The sequence below is a fragment of the Labeo rohita genome, chromosome 16 (assembly GCF_022985175.1).
Source record: "Labeo rohita strain BAU-BD-2019 chromosome 16, IGBB_LRoh.1.0, whole genome shotgun sequence".
NCBI classification, from domain to species: domain Eukaryota; kingdom Metazoa; phylum Chordata; class Actinopteri; order Cypriniformes; family Cyprinidae; genus Labeo; species Labeo rohita.
In genome coordinates this window covers 8,242,346-8,263,008 of record NC_066884.1, presented here as the reverse complement: position 1 = coordinate 8,263,008, position 20,663 = coordinate 8,242,346, and the positions used below count along the sequence as shown (strand labels likewise).

The 20,663-nt window shown below is 36.5% G+C and overlaps 2 protein-coding genes across 3 annotated transcripts in view; both read right to left on the bottom strand.

Annotated features, from left to right (window-relative positions):
* dyrk1b (dual-specificity tyrosine-(Y)-phosphorylation regulated kinase 1B) overlaps window positions 1-10,591 on the bottom strand; it is a 48,986-nt gene extending 38,395 nt beyond the window's left edge. The window contains exon 1 of the mRNA XM_051130763.1: window positions 9,859-10,591. The gene's annotated coding sequence lies outside the window, so the exon portion shown is untranslated. The remainder of the gene's footprint in view (window positions 1-9,858) is intronic.
* Window positions 10,592-13,124: 2,533 nt separating this feature from the next.
* Window positions 13,125-20,663, bottom strand: part of alkbh8 (alkB homolog 8, tRNA methyltransferase) — a 7,658-nt gene continuing 119 nt past the window's right edge. The window contains exons 1-12 of one of the 2 annotated variants that reach the window (XM_051130478.1): window positions 20,623-20,663; window positions 20,196-20,271; window positions 20,037-20,123; window positions 19,827-19,958; window positions 19,569-19,664; window positions 18,750-18,854; window positions 18,602-18,672; window positions 18,201-18,307; window positions 17,027-17,178; window positions 16,228-16,484; window positions 15,955-16,104; window positions 13,125-13,994 (exon numbers count right to left, since the gene is read on the bottom strand). The exon at window positions 20,623-20,663 is cut by the window's right edge and continues 119 nt beyond it. In XM_051130478.1, coding sequence (XP_050986435.1) covers window positions 13,425-13,994; window positions 15,955-16,104; window positions 16,228-16,484; window positions 17,027-17,178; window positions 18,201-18,307; window positions 18,602-18,672; window positions 18,750-18,854; window positions 19,569-19,664; window positions 19,827-19,958; window positions 20,037-20,123; window positions 20,196-20,271; window positions 20,623-20,663 — 1,844 coding nt within the window. In that variant the 3' untranslated portion in view covers window positions 13,125-13,424. Of the gene's footprint in view, window positions 13,995-15,954; window positions 16,105-16,227; window positions 16,485-17,026; window positions 17,179-18,200; window positions 18,308-18,601; window positions 18,673-18,749; window positions 18,855-19,568; window positions 19,665-19,826; window positions 19,959-20,036; window positions 20,272-20,622 lie in introns of both variants that reach the window. The other variant, XM_051130477.1, reaches the window with a different exon arrangement.

The following is a 20,663-nucleotide window of genomic DNA, read 5'->3' as shown; positions in this document are numbered from 1 at the left end:
TAGAATTTTTGTGTAACAATGTCAATAGCCAGGTTTCCATCCAAAGTTGCGAATTTAACTTGTATGCAAAAATTGGGATATCACATAAAACATTTGCGAATAAGCACCATTTCTATCCAACATGTCAAAGAGAACAAAATCGTCACTTCCTGATTAACCAACACTATATATTACTAAGAAAAGTAGTAGAAGCCACTGAATATAGTAATTTTCATATATAATAAGTTACTTGCGCCTTAGAGCGAGCAGACGAAACACAATAAATGTTCTCCCATTATTCGAATTAACCCTCAAAAACCACCTCAAGTGAGCGTAAAAACTTTTTTGCGAATTAAGGGATTTTTATTTGAAATGTGGCGTTTTCATCACTCGTTTCTGATGCGATACTTAAACTTTTTTTGATCAATTTAATGCATCCTTGCTGAATAAAATATTAATTTCTTTAAAAAAAATCTTAACCCCAAACTGAATGGTAGTGTACATGTTAAAGGATTAGTTCACTCCTGAATTAAAATGTAAAATTTCCTGATAATTTACCCCTCATGTGATCCAAGATGTCTTTCTTTCTTCAAGAAAGGTTTTTGAGGAAAATGTTCCAGGTTTTTTCTTCATATAGTGGAATTCAATGGGGATTAGAGGGTTGAAGGTCCAAATTGCAGTTTCAGTGCAGCTTCAAAGGGCTCCACACGATCCCAGCCAAGGAATAAGAGTCTTATCTTGCAAAACGCTAAAAAAAATTAAATAAAATTTGTATACTTTTTTTTTCAGAGCACTAGCTCTACGAATTCACACTTTACGCAATCACGTTGGAAAAGTCACATGCGATTAGTTCTTCATCTGTGTACTCTAGTTAAAAGATGTAGAATAGGTTGAAAAACTTCATTTGATTTTTACCTCCAACTTCGAAACTGCCCGACATCGTTGTTTTTGTTTTAAAGGCTATTTGACTTTCTTTGCACGTTTGCTTTTAAACACTGGGTCGGTACTTCCGCCTAGGTCATGCGTGACCTTTCCAATGTGATTATGTAATGCATGACGTCGTGGACACAGAGCTAGTGAAAGACAAGTATTTGTGGTTAAAAACTATATACATTTTTATTTTTTTTAGAAAATGGCTGATTGTTTCACTAGATAAGACCCTTATTCCTTATCTGATACCGTGTAGAGCCCTTTGAAGCTGCATTGAAACTCTAATTTGGATCTTCAACCCGCAGATCCCCATTGAATTCCACTATATAAAGACATGGAGGGTGAGTAAATTATCAGGAATTATTATTTTAATTCAGGAGTGTACTAATCCTTTAATTGTCATATGAATTAGTGGTCAGTTTATATGGCCAGTGGCTGATTTAATAACATCAAATAAGATGTGCATAAAATCAGTTATTTTATAACATTTAACTGAAATTGAATAAAAACGTTCAAAAACAATGTTTGATTCCTTACTAATTGACTATACATCAGTCTATCTGTTATCTCCTTTCTAAACAAGTTGACAAGTAAAGGTAGTAATGAAAGTGTAAGGTTTATTTATATCTATTACTGACTTGGTATAAATAGGTTTAAAGGAGAAGTTCACTTCCAGAACAAAAATGTACAGATAATGTACTCAGCCTTTCATCCAAAATGTTCACGCCTTTCTTTTTTTATGTTTTTTTTAGGAAAACATTTCAGGAATTATCTCTATATAGTGGACTTCAATAGTGCCCACGTGTTTGAACATCCAAAATGCAGTTTCAATGCAGCTTCAAAGAGCTCTAAACGATCAGTCATTTTCTAAAAATTTTTTTTATTATTTTTAATCTCTAATGCTCAGCTTGTCTAGCTCTGCGATGCGTATACGTACTCTGTGTAATCCAGGTCAGTACAGTTAGGCTATGTCGAAAAACTCCCATTTTCTCCTCTAACTTCAAAATCATCCTACATCGCTGCAGAAGTACCGACCCAGTGTTTACTAAGTGAACATGCGAAGAAGGTCAAAAGCCCTTTACAAAAAAGGTAAAACAGCAATGTTGGACAATTTGTGAAGTTGGAGGAGAAAATGTTTTTCCGACATACCCTAACTGTATTGACCCGGATTACACAGAGTACACATGCACATCGCAAAGCTAGACAAGATGACAAGATTTTATTTTTTTATTTTTTTTAGAAAAAGACTGATCGTTTCACTAGATAAGACCCATATTCCTCAGCTGGGATCGTTTAGAGCCCATTAAAGCAGGTCCACTATACAGAGATAATTTCTGAAATGTTTTCCTCAAAAAACATAATTTCTTTATGACTGCAGAAAGAAAGGCATTAACATATTGGATGACAGCGGGGTGAGTACATTATCTGTTAATTTTTGTTCTGGAAGTGAACTTCTCCCTTAAATATTCGGAAGCCAGAGCTGAGGCCTAGCATATAACACACGCTACATGTTAAAGGGTTACCCAATAATGAAAATTCTGTCATTATTTACTCGCTCTCATGTTGTTTCAAAACCCCTAAGACCTTTGTTCATCTTTGGAACACAAGTTAAGATATTTTTGATGACATCTAAGAGCTCTCCGATACTCTCCAAAATGGCGCTAGGCTGACACAGAGAAGAAGAATTGTTGAATAAAGTTGTTAATTCTGTTTTCTGTGCACACAAAAAGTATTCTCGTAGCTTTATAAAATTACAATTGAACCACTCTGATGTCACATGGACTATTTTATAGACGTCCTTACTACCTTTCTGGGCCTTGAACGTGTCAGTTGCATTGCTGTCTATGAAAGGTCAGAGATTTCTTGGATTTAATCAAAAATATCTTAATTTGTGTTCGGAAGATGAACGAAGGTCCTACAGGTTTGGAAGAACATGAAGCTGAGTAATGACAGAATTTTTGGGTGAACTAACCCTTTATGCACTGGTGCTCATGCAGGAGATGTGGGTTTGAATTGTATATCCTGTCCATCTATCTATCCAACATAGAATATAACACATTTTCAAGTCACAATAGCAGACTAGAAATTGTAATACATCCCAACAGTTTGGTTTACATTGAATGTTAACATACAACAACAATAAAAAGATGCCTTTTTCACCTTGGGAACTAACAAATGAATTCAATGTTGTGGTCATGTCACGCACTTGACTTTAAATGACTATTCTCTCATGGTGCAGGGATTTGCACGGGATGGATAAAGATTACTAAAATGATGAAGAAAAGTCTATTTTGGGAGCAGCTCATAACATCTTTATCCCATCCAGCTCCACCAATGACTTTCTCTCTGTCTCTCTCTCTCTCTCTGACACACATACACACATCCATCTCTATACCTTTCCTTTTAGTCTTTCGACTGAATAGGAGATCCATTTATCTTGATTTATCGAGATCTCTTCTCTCCCGGTTTATTCTACCTCCCTTTTACCTTTCCCGTCTTCCAGACTCGCCCCTCCATACGTTTAAACTCATTCACCCTCGCTCTCTCTCCATCTCAGAGCTGCGTTAAGCAGGTCAGCAAGGCAGGGATGCTGAGAGGGAAAAAAGATCACCATGAAGATGAGCAGCTCCCTCTTATCACACACATGCACAGAGGATGCTAAAACACACATGCATGTTGACCAAACTCAGACATGCAGCACAATAACTTCGTATCGCTTAGATTACAGCAAAAAGGTCTAGCTTTTACACACAAATACTACTCTTCTGGACTAGAGTATATGAAAAAACCCACACATATTGACAGAAAACTTCCTTGGATGACTACTCAGATCATCCGAAGGGGTGTGAATGCAAAATGTGTGTGCAAAACTTGCCAGGGAGTTGCTAAGCCATTATAAATCATATTTAGCATGTTGCCATGCAGTTGCTAAGGTGTTCGGAGTTGTTGCTATGGCATTGCTAGGTGGATACTTGCAGGCCTGAGTCAAAAGAGTGGGAAGTCTCTGTCTTTGTTCACACACTGCAGAAAAAATCTGATTTTAAACAAACAATTCTAATTGTATGCTATATATGGTCATATCTGCAATTGCAGTTGTTTTTCCTAGCACATCCACAATAGTTGTCTTATTAACAACACAAAATTGTGTAGATAAACCATTTACAAAGGTGAATCAGAAAATCTGATTTCATGATTTTTTTTGCCCCACTCACAATACAAAAAAAAATGGTTTTCACTCAGAAAGGCAATGTACATGCAAATTCTGATTTCTTCAGTTCAGACTACAGTTGTTTTTCCTAGCATATCTACAATGATTTTACAAAGACAAAATTGTGTAGATTCAGCACTTACAGGTGTAATCTGAAAAATTAGATTTGATTTGTTCCATTCATACTACAAAAAATGGATATGATATAGTTTTTATGACAGTTTTGTGTGCAATATATGACCAGAACTGAATTCTGTTCACAATGCTTGCACGTCCACAGTGCTGGTCTTCCTGACAAAACTAAATAGTGTAGATTCACTATTTACAAGGGCGAATGAGAAAATCAGGTTTCATGTTATTTTCTGTCCCATTTAGGCACGTTTAAGGAATACATATATATAAAAAGTAAAATAACAACTATGGCATTCTAGTTTCTATGTAAGGCTTGAGAACTTCAGTGTTACTTACTTATCAGTGTCACTTAGATCACATAGAAATATAGTAGCACACATCTCATTAACAAGTCAAACGATTTAAAGGGATAGTTCACCCAAAAATTGTCATTAATTACTCAGCCTTATGTTCTTCCAAACCCGTAGGACCTTCGTTCATCTTCCGAACACAAATTAAGATATTTTTGGTTAAATCCAAGAAATCTCTGACCCTTCATAGACAGCAATGCAACTACCACGTTCAAGACCCAGAAAGGTAGTAAGGACATCATTAAAATACTCCATGTGACATCAGTGGTTCAACCGTAATGTTATGAAGTAGAGCTGAGTGATATGGCCAAAAAATGATCACAATAATTTTTTTTCATATCATTTGAGATCAAAAATCATCGCGATGAATGTCAAATTTTTATTACTTTCAAGTTTAAAGTCATATTTTTGCTACAATGCGAAAGCTGTAAAAAAAAAAAACAGACAGGTAATTGTGGCTTTAAACTATTCTTTATGGTCAGAACAAGACAAACATTTCATGTTTTTTTAATTCTTTACACTCTTCCAATCATTTTTCCTTAAAATAAATATCTTAGAAAAAATCATTTCTTAGTTCTGCAAGTTCTAATGACTAATATTGTTACAAATTAAGAAACAGGTTTGTCTTACCTGACAATATTAATAATATTACAACTTTTTTTTTGTCTCTTAGAAATTCACATTTGATAGTAGCTTGAGTTAGGATGCAGATGTAGATTTATGTTCATTATCAAAATCAGTAATATCTGTAAAAATTGTAGCAACCTCATTTTTATTTGGTGAAAATTTGACTGTTAAAGTTTTTTTTCTTTTTTTTAATTAACCATTGGGCTTGCATAGTAGATTTAGATCACAGTTAAAACAAATATAGCACCTCAATACCATGGTAAAAATGTAATATGCTTTCCAGGTATTTGTATGAAAAACAGTAGTCTAAAAACATTTAGCCTAGTCTAAATGCATAAATGCTACAGTTTAATCACAAAAAAAATACTTTAATAAAATACTGTGTTATATTTCATTACTCCTCCTTAAATTAATTTAATAGGCTTACATGTCTACATTAATAATATAATAAAATTCAGCATGAATACCCACATTTCTGCAACAATACCATGGTACAGTTAGTGCTACTACAGTAAATCTAAGGTAAATGATGGTGATTTGTAGATTGAAAAGCCCCATCACTGTATCATTGTGCAGTGTTTCTCCTGTTCGTCAGCGCTGTTATTTGTGTACTTAGCTGAATTCAAGCGCTTCACACTGGATCTCACAGCGCTGTTTAGTAATCATGTTCACTCATCAGCGAGTTAACGTATCTGCTACTGTAAACCGCTATCGAACTCTTGTTACCGTTTATCAAGGAATTTTATATTGTGCGATAATTAGCGTTATCAATTTATCGCCCAGCCCTACGTTGTGGTACTCTTGCGAACATACATGTGTCAAAGACTGACACAGAAGAGAAGAAATTGTAAATAAAGTCGTTATTTTTGCACAAAAAGTATTCTTGTAGCTTCAGAACATTAAGGTTGAACCACTGATGTCACATGGACTATTTTAACAATGTCCTTACTACCTTTCTTGGTCTTAAATGTGTCAGTTGCATTGCTGCTTTTGCAGCGTCTGAAAGCTCTCGGATTTCATCAAAAACATCTTAAATTACGGGTTCGGGACGACATGAGGGTGAGTAATTAATGACAGAATTTTCATTTTGGGTGAACTATCCCTTTAAGGTATACTAACTTATAATAACCATAGCACATACAATATGAAATGAGCTGCTTTAATACTCGTTAGGGGGTTGTGCTTTAGCAAGCAACTTTAAATATATTCTACAATGATTAGCTTAACTCCACAGTGCTTAGAATATCACATCATCTGGTCAGTGAAGAGCACTGCTGAAACTTACAGGGTTTCTGGGCTCAAACACTGACCAAGACTGCATCGTGTAGAGGTGGGGACTAGACCAGAATGACTCACTTGCACACACATTACTGCTGCTAAGGGGTACACCTCAGCAAGACAGGCTACTCTTTCATATGGGCATGCAGTGGTCAAGAAAGAGCAGAAAGACAGTAAAGGACATAAACACCGAAACTCTCCCTACAGGAAAAAGCATCCACTTCACAACCAGCACCAGACTGAGAAAAAGTATCATCCATACTGTTGCAATAGAGATACAAGAGATGTCCTATGTGATTTCCGTGAGAGTACCATCTGTGCTTTTATGATCTAACTTTCCATTTCTCCCTACCTCCATCAAAAGTCACCAACACCTGGCTAAATTACAGCTACTAGGCTCTCTCGTACCCTAGGTATCCACCAAGCCGGTTCAACATCTACAAAGCCACTGTGTGCTTTTCATTACCAATTTATGAGCCACTGGGAAGCTGGAAGAAAACTACATTATGGAAGGAAGCTGGGAGAAAGCCTGCTAAGATGCTCTTGACCGGAAGTCTGCTCTCGTGTGCCCTTTTTTATGGGTGGCAAACTTACTTTTTGCTATAACACAGGGTCACAAAGACCTGAATTAACTTGTAGTCCTGCAATGTGACTATGAACCATAGAAAACCATAAAAAAAATAAATTAAATCACTGACAAGTCTATATAAACCATCCAATTAGACATACACACACTAGTTTTGCAGCCTGTGGAAAAAACTGGCTTACATTATATTCAATGATGAATACCTCAAAGTGACCTTTACTACCAAACAGACAGGTCACCAAACTAAGCGGTTGAATGAGTTTGCCGAAACAGTGGGAAATGGCTTTAACTACGATCCTTACAAGACAAAGCAATTAACGTTTAAGATGGAGGCTGTAAACGCTGCTCCATTTCCCGATGCAATTTCCTTGTAATGTCTCAATTTGATATGTAAATGAATTACGTTTCTGTGGATCTCCTCAAATGAACCTACTTCTGCTCTTTGATTCAAGTCAATGAAAATACTTGACCCAGGTCACCAAAACCCTTTCCTCAGCTGGCAGTTTAGACGATGACGAGCAACAGGAACAAGGTTGTACTTACAATAAGTATTCATCCACACAGCCACATGTTGACCCCACACGCAAGCCATGCTTTAGAGGAAAAGGTTGTTAGGAGCCACATCCAAATCGATGTGTTAGGCTATATGCCATCTGATGAGTGAAGGGATTTGTCCTGATAGAGTAAGGGCAAAGTCAGACAGGGACAGACGGACTGAAATACTGATAGGGAGGTGGGCTATGAGAAAAAAAACAGCTGTTTCTACTCTAGCTTTGAAAGTATAGCATAGTATGATTAATGAAATCTGAAGCATACATAAACTGGGAGACAGTATATAAACTGTGTACTTGTATGCGTGTATATCCTCTCCTCCCAGAACTATCAAATTTAGGAGTATGTTGCGAGATGAATGGAGAATACTGCCTCAGGTGGTCTCCGAAAAGACTAACAAGCTTGTGTCCATCCCAGTTTAGTTTATGTCAGCTGCAAGAAATGAGAGATGTGGCATTAACAGCAACTGTGTACCACTCAATAGCAAGTTACCACATAGGAATACACATCTGAAAGCTGTTTCTGCTATACAAAGTATAGTATATTGTGTCCATTTGAGGCAACGTGATACCTCAAGTAAATAACTGGCCATCTCTTTAAATGTAATGAGTTCAACACAAATGCTTTTTTGGGGAAAAAAAGCCCTCTTTAAAATAAGCACACAGTTGTTGAAAGATTTCGTACAATGAAGTTACTTAGTCTATTCACAGCCCCGTGTCACTCTGCCATGGACACCAAAAGAAATCCAAAAACAGAGCTTGTTACACATTAAAAATAAATAACGTGGCCCAAAACAAAGAAACTAAAGAGGGCTGATTAATTCATGCTCAGGAGAACAAAAAAAGCATGAAAAAGTTTAAATGATTAGGGGAAGGGAGATAAAAGAGACACTATTTTAAGGGACAGGTGGCTCCTATAATGCAACTAAAAGTACTGTGCATCTAAAAAGGTGTCTCAAAAGAGACCGTGTCCTATTATGCATCTCTTTTTTTCTAGCCTAAATTGAAGATTCACCTACAATCCAAATGTTTCCACCCATTTTTGTTCTGAAAAATGCACAAATCCTAACTAACACAGTGACAGTATGCATGCTTAAACCATTTCCAAAGGTGACAACGTCTAGTGATGCAGTATAAAGGCTGATGGAGATGGCAACATGCAAAAGAAGAGCAGAAGCAGAAGTGTGTCCATTTTGAACCGGCATTGCTACTTCAGCACCACAGCAGAAGCCTTGCAGAAAACGCTATGGAGATGAGGGGTGTAGGCATAGCCAGATTTATCCACACACAGGGCTAAATAGAGACCTGGGTAAATGTGCCACATCCAAATGTATTATAGAGGTGGATTGTTGCATATATCTCCCTCCATGCAACACGGTCGTGCACGTATGAACATTATGGGGAAAATTGTAACGTCACCCTATATGTTGAGATCTTTGAGGTTTTATTCACAGAAATATGACCTAGCACGGTCAAATGTTTTGTGAAACGGTAAATGCGTTGAAAACCAAGGAGATATCTGTCAAATTTCCGATAGCTTTCAGGCATTCTGTGCACAAGATTTGCATCCCATGCAACACCGCAGTTTTGCATTAATGTAATTGTGGCCGAGCTGATGCTTTGGGATTTTTTCCCCCCTTTTTTAAACAAGCATTAAATGACGACTGGGTGTCTAAAACAAACGTGATGGGCTAACCTGACTCATCAATCTGAGTAATGAAAAGCGATAATCGAAAGATGCATTGAAGGTCTCATAATCGAACATGTTCATGGGTGCATGGCTGCAAACGCGAGTCATGCACTGGATTTGACTGATGCTTATTATCACAGAATAAGCGGTTTAATGCTCGAAATGGTCAAAAACACATAGAGGAAGATATATTGCACGATTTTAATCATTGCAAATCACATCCACTGACAAGCAGCCCGGCTGCCGTGAGTTGAGCCGCCGCTCTCTGGATGGCACAGGAGGATAACGTTTAAATACCTGCCCGTGGTCTTTTGCATCTGACCCAGTTTACATGAAGTAACAAGCCGAATATGTCCCCACTCCCTCGCCATTCCCCTGCCCAAAGCCCCGGCCTGTGCATCATCAGGCAGGCATCTTCGGGAACACGGTGTCTTGCGAGGAATAAGGAGGGAACAGGCTGAGCCCTATGAGAGCATCTCGCGTGAAAAAGATGATTTTAGACGTTAAGAAACCAACTGTAATCTTACCTCAGCTTCGTGTCCAGCTTCCCGAAGCAGCCATTACCAGTATTCCCCCTCTACCGTCCGAACCTCCGCCACACAGGTACCGGGGCGGACCGAAAAACCGGCAAAACGACCCCCTCCCCCCGAACCGCCACCCCTTCGGACGGGTTGCTGCGATCGTCTCCCGAAAAAGATCGTCTTGTCGTCGCTCTACAATCCCTCCTCAGCACATTTGTCTGTCTTTTCACAGTCCCGCAAATGAGCGCGGCAGGAGCGTTTTCAAACGCCCGGCGCGGCCAACCGCCACTCCGATGAGCAGCAGTACATGCAACCGTGACAACCGCCTCTCGGTGCTCCGCAGTAGTCCGCCTTGACGCGGTGTCTCCCCTCAGAAAAAAATCGCCGGTTAGTAGCGTTGGTGGCGTGTGGGTCTCGGCGGCTAGCGCTCAGGCTAACCGCGATCACATCGCCCAGCAGCGGCAGTATAGTAGCGGGTCGCTCGCGGTGGTGTTGCAGCAGCAGCAGCAGCAGCAGCGAGGGGGTGGAGGGGTGAGAAGAAGAGTGATTAAATGAAAAAAAGGAAAAAGAAAGAAAAACGGATGAACTAAAAACCGGGGTTTCTTCGTCGCACCGCTACAATTAGCGATGTGCATTCGCCAGGGACCCCCCCTCACTGCCCGTTAATCTCGGATCGGCTCCGCGGCTGCTTGTCGCTTAGAGAGGGTCTGCACGGTAAAGCGCGTCCCCGCTACAAAGCGCGCTCGCTTCAGTGTGTGTGCAGTGTTCACAAAATGGCCGCCTAAACAAACCCGACAACGGGCTGCACCCAGCGGCTGTTAGCGTGATTTGCCTCGGCATTTGCCTGTGCAGGGGAGGAAAACGATGCTTTTACCGGAACGATAATTTAGAAAACGCGCACTGGAGTGCCTTTTTGGCCCGTTTCGGGCTATTAGAAAGTGATAGGTTGCTTGCAGCCAAGGCAAATGAACAATGCCGAGGCGGTGGAGATGTGAAGTAGCTTACTTAACACAGCTAATCTGCGACCATAAATGGTTATGACCAAGAAAACTTTTTATCTTAATTTAGCTCAACATTTATATTTCAGCAAGACAATGGTGTTATTAAGTACTTGGGAAGTTTTTTCCAAAAACTATTTTTATGCGTGTTATCAAGTTACATTCCCCTCGCTTAAAAACAGTTTGAACTAGTTTAATACGGGTTGCTAGTCACAGTCCGGTCAGACTGCAGGTTTTAGAGACGGTTAGGGCATTTCTAACTGGGCAGACCAGCTTGGTAAGGCTATTAGACCAGTTTAAACCAGCTGTTATTCTTCTGCAAAAAAATAAAAAATAATAAAGTGCCCTTGCGTCTCAATAACTTGAATATTTTATTTTGAGAATATTTTGACTGACATGCTAAAGTCACACTATTTGGGGTTTTCCAAAGCTGCAAAGTTTGGTTACAGACTTAACAAGTTCATAGCCTGTGATATTACACAACTACCTTAGTCCTACAATCTTAAAAATAAAGGTTCCAAATGGGTGTTTTTGCAGTGACGCTATTGAAGAACAATTTTTGGTTCGTCAAAGAACCTTTCAGTAAACAGAACCATTTTTAAGAACATTTTAAAAACCTTTTTCGAACCTTTTCTGCAGTTGAAAGGTTCCATTGATGTTCAAGGTTCTTAATGGAACCTTCAATTCTAATAATAAAAAAAAACTTTATTTAAGAGTGTTTTAAGTATTTGTATGTATTGTATACATTTTTTGTTGTATGAAATCTAATACGTTTTTATCCTGTAGCGATAACTTGTCTTTTTGGCGATGCACTTCATTCGTTCTGGTTATTTTAAAGTGATCAATTTCAAGGCACTAATGACACTAAACAGTTGATAAAACGCGAAAGCATATCTTTGTTCCATAGAATCGCATCGTGCTCAAGTCATCAGAGTACTGGGGTGCTTCTTCAAGAAAGCTTTATCGATGCAGTGGATGTGAAACTGATTAAGTTAACCCAGGTCTTTATATACATCCTCTTTCATCAGCATTACATGAATTCCCCATTGTTCTAGGCCGAGGGCACCATTTAAAACAGTCTGAATGTGCACCAATTTAAAACAGTCTGAATCACACCAAACATATTTATGTGCCAATGGGATAACAAAGTCTGCAAGTGGGGACGTAGACTGAAATAAAGTCTGTCATGAATTGACCCTTATGTTCCCTCAGTCTTTATTCTTTCTACAAATGTCCGTAACTTATGATAGAACGCAAATGCTACATTTTTTAATTGGATAGAAATGAAATGGACCGCCAGGTCAACCTAGGTTACGAAAATTTAAACATGCAGGAAGTTCGTCATCAAATTCAAGGTGAAAGTTCATACCTTTACCTCTGCATTACATTCCGATCCGACGCCATCTAGTGGTCCACAAAAACAATACAGTGAGTTCAACAGCTGCTTTACAAGCATTAAAAACGAAAAACAATCTCTTTTAGATCAAATAAACACTATCGTTCGAACGTTTGAGGTCAGTAAAAAGAAATTAATACTTATCCATCCTTATTTTTCCCGTAAGAGTGGGCGCGGCCATTTTTAAATTTGAAGGGTCTCTTCTGATCTCTGTACAAAAAGCGCGTTTTGCTGCTTGATATTGCAAATTGGTGTGTCTTGCCATATTAATGTGTTATCTTCATTATGAACACACTGGTTTGTAGTGCAAACGGTTCTACCGTTTACTGCACGTTGTTATTTAACTCCTTATTTCCATATACTGGCTAATGAACCGGAAGTCTTGCCCATAGGCTTACTTGTGCGTTGAAGAATAAGCTGGATATTAAGCAAGGGAGTGTTCATATGATCAAAAGTGACATTTAAAGCATTTATAATGTTACAAATTCTATTTCCAATAAACTTTCTATTAAGCTTCAAACAAAAATATTAACCAGCACAACTGTTTTTAACACTGATAAAAGTAAGAAAGCTCATCAGAATTATTTCCAAGGATCAAGTGACACTGAAGACTGGAGTAATGATGCTGAAACATCTGTTTTGCTATCATATGAATAAAAAAATACACTTTAAATGTATTAGAAAAGAAAGCAGTTATTTTAAATTGAATATTATTTCACAATGTTAGTATTTTACTGTTTTTTTTTTACTAAATAAATGCAGCCTTGATGAGCATAAGTGACTTCTTTCGACATAAAAACAAAAAATGGGCAGTAATAACATGCACATAGTAGCTGACTGACATATTTATACTTATTTATGGTGCTTACATTGCATTATTATAGAGGTTGTTAAGTGATAAAACCATCCAGCCATAAATCAGCAGAAGTCAGGCTGACATTAACATTGTTAACGCAGTTATTCATTGAAGAAGAGTAATTAATTGTGGTAGGTTTTGTAGCAGAAAGCATATAAAGCAACATTTTGTACTGTTACAAAAACATCTCATATTCAGTGACGATTCATCAGTTGAGTGTTTTATTAGCTGTCACTGCATGCGTGAACAGTTTTAAATTGACATTAAAATGTAAATTTTTAAAAATGCATTTATTCAATAAACAATTTTTTTTTTAGTTTTCCTATGCAATATCATTCTTTAAGGAGTTACTGAGTGTCTTCTCCAGTTCCACACACCAGTTACCCTGATCATGGTAGCTTCTAAGCACTTTAACACCTGTCACACCACAACACATGTCCTCCAGCTCTCCCTGCTGGAAGACATGATAATAGCGGTGAAATACAGGCCCCTGACTTGTGTTGTCCATAGGGCCTTTTGTGCTTCCACTCGCTGCTCCCTTGTTCTTGTCCGCATTACTTTTTAAGTGCCACGGCACCAGGAGATCTTGGGAAACGAAAGCTGTCCGGTTAGTATGGATGTGGATTCTGGGTTGTGTCATACTCCCAAAACCATCCTCTGTGCATTTCACGTCTGAACTCAATTTCCTATCTTGCTCCTCCTGTGGTTTGGACTTATTTTCTTCAGTTTTAAGTTCCTCGCTGCTCTCCATACTAGTTTCAGTTGTTCTTTCTTTCAGATATTTTGATTTCTTGTTGTTGTATTCCTGCTCCATGGCCCAAACATAGATCAGAGCTCTGCCTCCTACCTTTAATAACCGAACCAGCTCTCTGATAGCGGCCTGTCTTCTTTCCTAAGAACACATGAAATTTGTTCAGCATTATGTACAGATTTACACAATATTCATATTAATAAATCTCAAATGGATGTTTGTCTTAAAGGGGTCATATTCCATATTCTATTTTTGTACATTCATAATTACATGTTTTGAGATTTTTATAAGATTAAAAGCCTCATGGACTATGAAAACATTCTGAATAAAAAATAATAAAATATAAAATCATAATATATATCTAATAATAATAAAAAAAAAAAAAAAAAGCTAAATAACTGTCATGGGGAGGTAATAACAAAGCCAGAGAGATACTATTATTATTTCTAAATGAAGAATTTTTAAAATGTATAAACGTTTGTCAAACTTTTAAAACACACACTACCGTTTAAAAGTTTGGGATCGGTAAGATTTTTAGTGTTTCTGAAAAAAATCTTTTATGCAAAGGCGGCATTTATTTGATCAAACATATAATGTTGTGAAACATTATTACAATTTAAAATAACTTTCTATTATCTATGATTTATTTCTCTGATCCCAAGCTTTTAGTTGAAGCTGAAATTACTCCAGTCTTCAGTGTCACATGATCCTTCAGAAATCATTCCCATATGTTTGGTGCTCAAGAAACATTTCTTATTATCATCAATGTTAAAAATAGTGCTAATTTACAATATATTTCTGTGGAAACATGTTTTTTTTTCTAGGATTATGCGATGAACAGAAACAAACAAACAAAAGAACAGCATTTATTTGAAATAGAAATCTTCAGTAACAATATAATTGTCTTTACTGTAACTGTAAATCAAATTAATTAATCTTCCTTACTGAATAAAAGTATTAATTAAAAAAAACAAAAACGTTTTGAGCTGAAGTATATACTGGACCAGAAAGTCAAGCTCAATTCACATAAGAGTTATGGCTCACAAAAAGGCTGTTTAGTGTCACAAAGCAGGTGGGAAATGGTTGTGAAAAAACTACACTTATGCCAATAAAATTTTTACATTGTATGTGGACTTTAGTGAAAAAAAGTTCAAATAATATTATAATGATGTAACATTTTTTCGCCCTTAAAGGAGTAGTTCACTTTCAGAACAAAAATTTACAGATAATGTACTCACCCCCTTGTCATCCAAGATGTTCATGTCTTTCTTTCTTCAGTCATAAAGAAATTGAATTTTTGGGGAAAACATTTCAGGATTTATCTCCACCACCATTCTGTGGTGCCCCCAAGTTTGAACTTCCAAAATGCAGCTTTTGAACTTTAAATGCAGCTTTAAAGGGCTCTAAACGATCCCAGCCAAGGAAGAAGGGTCTTATCTAGTGAAACAATTGCTTATTTTAGAAAAAAAGAGAAAAAAAAACACAAAACAAAAAGTACTAGCTCTGCGTGAACTCTTGTGTATTCCAGTTTATGAGGGTATGTCGAATAACTCCATCTCATTTTCTCCTCCAACTACAAAATCGTCCTACATCGCTGTTATACCTTTTTTTTGTAAAGGCCTTTTGACCTTCTTTGCATATTCACTTTGTAAACACTGGGTCGGTACTTCTGCAGCGATGTAGGACGATTTTGAAGTTGAAGGAAAAAATTAGATGGGAGTTTTTTGACATAACCTAACTGTCATGAACCAGAATATAGAGCGTTCATTCAGAACTAGACAAGATGAGCGTTTGAGGTTAAAAAGTATATCAATTGTACATTTTTAAAAAATAACTAATTATTTTGCTAGATAAGACCTTTCTTCCTCAGCTGGGATCATTTAGAGCCGTTTGAAGCTGCATTTAAACTGCATTTTGGAAGTTCAAACTCCTGGGTCCACTCTATGGAGAAAATTCCTGAAATGTTTTCCTCAAAAAACAATTTCTTTACGACTAAGGAAAGGAAGACATGAACATCTTTGATGACAAGGGGGTGAGTACATTATCTGTACATTTTTTGTTCTGAAAGTGAACTACTCATTCAATTACATACTGTGTTTACCTGTGTTGAGAAATGATGAATGACTGCAATGGAGATGCAGGCATCACAGCCGCCACTGCGCAGGGGGACAGACAGCGCATCTGACACGAATGCTTCATAACCCCGCTCAATGCAGATCTGTACCAGATTAGCACTGCGATCGCAGCCCACCTACAAATGGACAGACAATAGAGGTTACGAGGTCTTATGCGTTCGGGGTTAAAGTGATGGAAATCATCATCATGACCAACCAAGCCTCTGCTGCTTCCTGGTAAAGTCTGCTGTATTACTTACAGACATCACTTCAGGGTTGATCCCCAGGTATTTGCCATTGCCACATCCAACGTCTGCCAGAATACTTCCAGGTGGCAGTGACAGTAGGAAATCTCGCACCTGCGGCCACGGTGAGTGTCGTGTGCTGCTGAAGTGGGAGGAAATCTCTTCGTAGACCTGATGAACATACTGTGCCTCCAAACGACACGCATCGCCTTCAGCAACAGGAACACTTGGTGGAGAAGGCGGCCGCTGGCTATCACATACAGATGGATAGGCTACAAGAGGAAATAAAATAATTCTTGTCAAGAACATACACCATTTTTACATGTACAAAGATACATAAATGCATAGTGGCATGCATACATGTGATTTATATGTATAAATGTATAAATTTATAATAAATATAAATTTATATATCATTTTTTTCCTGTGATGGCAAAGCTAAATTTTCATCATCCTCATCATATCCTCATCATACTCCAGGTTTCAGTGTCACATGATCCTTCAGAACTTATTCTAATATGTGATTTGGTGTTCAAGAAGCATTTCGTATTATTATCAATGTTAAAAGCAGTTGTGCTGCTTAATACTTTTGTAGAAACTGATATCTTTTTCTGTCAGGATTCTTAAAAATAACAGTTATTTGAAATGGAAATCTTTTTTAACATTCTAAATTATGTTACTGTGACTTTTGATTAATTTAATGCACGCTTGTGAATAAAAGTACTCATTAAAAAGCCCAAACTTTTAAACTGTACAGTACTAAGTAAGAAATAAAAAATATTTGCTTGTGTAAGCAAATACTTAACACATTTACCACAGTTGCAGGGTGTATGTCTGATTTTGCGGAACGTCAGAGATGTCCTGGTGCCACGGCGGCTCAGGGTCAGATTACTCAAGTCAGAGGTCATGACCCCTGACCCTCCAGCCTCCGACACTGGTACCACATCAAATTTTCGAGGTGTTATGCTGACATGAAACATACACAAAACATGTTAATCTCTCCCTACTACAATATAATATAATATAATATAATATAATATAATATAACTGTATACATATTGAATTATAATATTCATTAAATAATATTCATAATGATGAAACAAAACCAAGCATAAATCTAAGGAACATATACTGTACATGTTTAGTGTTTGGTTGTCCACACATACACTACCAGTACAGCAAAAGAAGTAAAATTTTGAAAATTTTGCTACTTTTTTCTATTTGAATATAATTAAAAATGTAATTTATTCGTGTGATTTCAAAACTGAATTTTTAGCATCATTACTCCAGTCACACGATCCTTCAGAAATCATTCTAATATTCTGAATTGCTGTTCAAAAACTATTATTATGTTGAAAACAGCTGAGTAGAATTTTTTCAGGTTTCTAGAATAGAAAGTTCTATTCTAAATAGAAAAAAAAATGTAAATAGAAAAAACAGAAATATAAATCTTTTTGTAACATTATAAATGTCTTTATCATCACTTCCGTTTAAAGCATCCTTGCTAAAATTATTAATTATATTATATTCTATAATTATATATATATATATATATATATATATATAAATAAATTCTAATTTTTGGATCTTTCTATTTATCAAAGAATCCCGAAAAAAAGGTACTCAACTGTTTTAAATATTAATAATAACAAATGTTTCTTAAACAGCAAATCAGCATTAGAATGATTTCTGAAGGGTCATATGACACTGAAGACTGGCGTAATCATGCAGAAAATGTAGCTTTGATCACAGGAATAAATTACATTTTAAAATATATTCAATAGAAAGCAGTTATTTTAAACAGTAAAAATATTTCACAATATTACTGCTTTTGCTGTAATTCGCATTAAATAAATGCAGGCTTGGTGAGCAGATAAGAATGCTTTAAAAACATTAAAATTCCTATTGTTCAAAAACTTTTGACTGGTAGTGTATTTGAACAAATGTTGTAATTAGTGAATATGTACGAAAAAAATCCAGTTTCTCACCCGTGAGTCCACAGATAACGGCTCTCTCCTTTCATCACTAGCAGACTTCGTTCTGGCAGCACTACAGCGACAGAACGTCCGTCAGGATGTTTAAAGTCCATTACTGTCTATGGAAAAATATCAAGATGTTTATATTTAAGTATTATCCATGTAAGAAAATCACAAGGTTCATTTTCCATCTCCATCTTTGTTTTGACAATGGAAAATCCGATGATCAATAACATCTCTGTACCATAACCAATCAATAAGGCTACAAACAGATCTGGTGTAACAAAACACCCTGACCCACCAATAATACTGATGTATGAAAAATGTAAACATAAACATATCCTTACAAAAATACCCATATAAGTCCATATAATACATAATAACTGAGATGTTATTGCTCTATTTATTTATACCTTTGCTCCAAGACTCAAAGAAAGGATGGTGTCCTCAAATGCAGAGTGAGTGTCCACATGAGGGGGAATCCCTGTACCAGACAAAAACATTTAGTCCTACAAACAGACATAAATCTCCCCTCAGCTGCATAAATACATGATGTACTACCTTGTCCACTTTGGTATTGGTTTACAGTGAGCTGGTCTGGAAGGACACTTATGTGGCCATCAGCCAAACATCTTTGTAATAAAGCATCACATTCTGCCGGCAGCCCTGAAATGACAGATGTATACTCAATTTTTCATGAGCTAGATTTAAAATACTTATATGTAAATATATATACACTACCACTGAAATGTTTGGAGAAAATGTATACTTTTATACAGCAAAGGGCTGTCAAACGATTAATCGCATACAAAATAAAAGTTTGAGATTGCCTAATATATGTGTGTGTAATTATTATGTATGTATAAATACAAACACATTCATGTATATATTTAAGAAAACTTTACAATTATGTATTTATTATATTTTTATATAATTAATATTTTATATAAATAAAAATATTTTGCACATAAATAACATACTTCTCTTAAATTTATACTTTAATCTGTGTGTATTTTTATACATAATTACACAGAGTACACACACATTTATTAGGCAAACACAAACTTTTATTTTGTATATTTTGTATATTTTTAAGTGACAGTAAAGATTTATAATCTTACAAAATTGCTATTTTAAATAAATGCACTATTTATTAATTCATTAGCATTATTTTTTTTTTTACTGTTTATTAAAATACATTAAAAAATATATCATATTTTCCAAATAAATATTAATCAGCACAACTGTTTTCAGCATTGATAATAATAATAATAAAAAAAAAGGACTTCTTTAAAAACACTCACAAATATACATTTTATCATCATCATTGCAAAAAAAAAAAAAGATAAAAAAAAAAAAAACTGGATTTTTCATACTTACCACCTGGTAAGGGCTTGTCTTTGTCCACATTATTATTATCATACCGAAACTCATATCCATAATGCTTCACTCTTCGGTGTTTTAATGCTTTCTGCACTGCAATACAAAAATAAACATTATTATTATTACTAATAAATATGCTAATAGGTTTGTTTTCAGCAAAATAATATAACTCTACTATATATTAACACATGACAAAGAGGACTGAACAATGCTGATTTTCAATAATTCTAACTGAGGCTGTCAAGTATCTCTTACCTGTGACATCATCAGTATCTGGCATCCAATCAACAGTCTGCAGCAGCTGCAGCTCCTCCTCTGGAGACACAAAATCCTCCAACACAGACAGACCAGGAGGCAAAGCACAGGATGCACTCCTGTCACTGTCCACTGACAGTCAACCAAAGTTGAGATTTATTAGAAACACTGTTCTAAGGCTCATTGAATGAGATTATAAATATGACTCACCTTTCTCAACATAGCTGAAATAAAGTGTCACACTTTGATCGTGACACTGCAGCGCTCGTCCATTGAGGAGTGTATATGCATTCTGGCCTGCTTCAGTTGACGAATATGTTACAAACGCATATGGTTTCCCTGGAGGGGTGAGGAGAGACTCAACAGTACCTGCCTCTTTAAGAACCTCCAGCAGCGCCTCTCTGCTCACACCATTCCCCAAACCTCCATTAGAGACCACCAGATGCTACATAAAAGACATTCGTGAACACAGACATTACTGACTGCTTTTAAGTCAGTTATGCAAAGCATATTTCACCATTTGACAAACTTCACCAAGACCCTTGTTACTGTATGAGATATGCAGAAACATGCAACTAATAACTTTTATCCATTATTCATTTACAATTACTGATGGTGTCTGACTGAGTATGTAGATTCAGTAGTATCTTATATATTTATACACTTGCAAACGTATTTAGCATCCAGACACACACATAATGACAGAAAACAGTATTACTGGCTATTTAAACTCAACTATGTAATTTGGTCAATACATATTCTACTGACACTTCGTCAAAAGAAGCTTCGTAAGTACCTTTGTGGGATGTGATACTGTGCTTATGCCCTCGTGTTTCA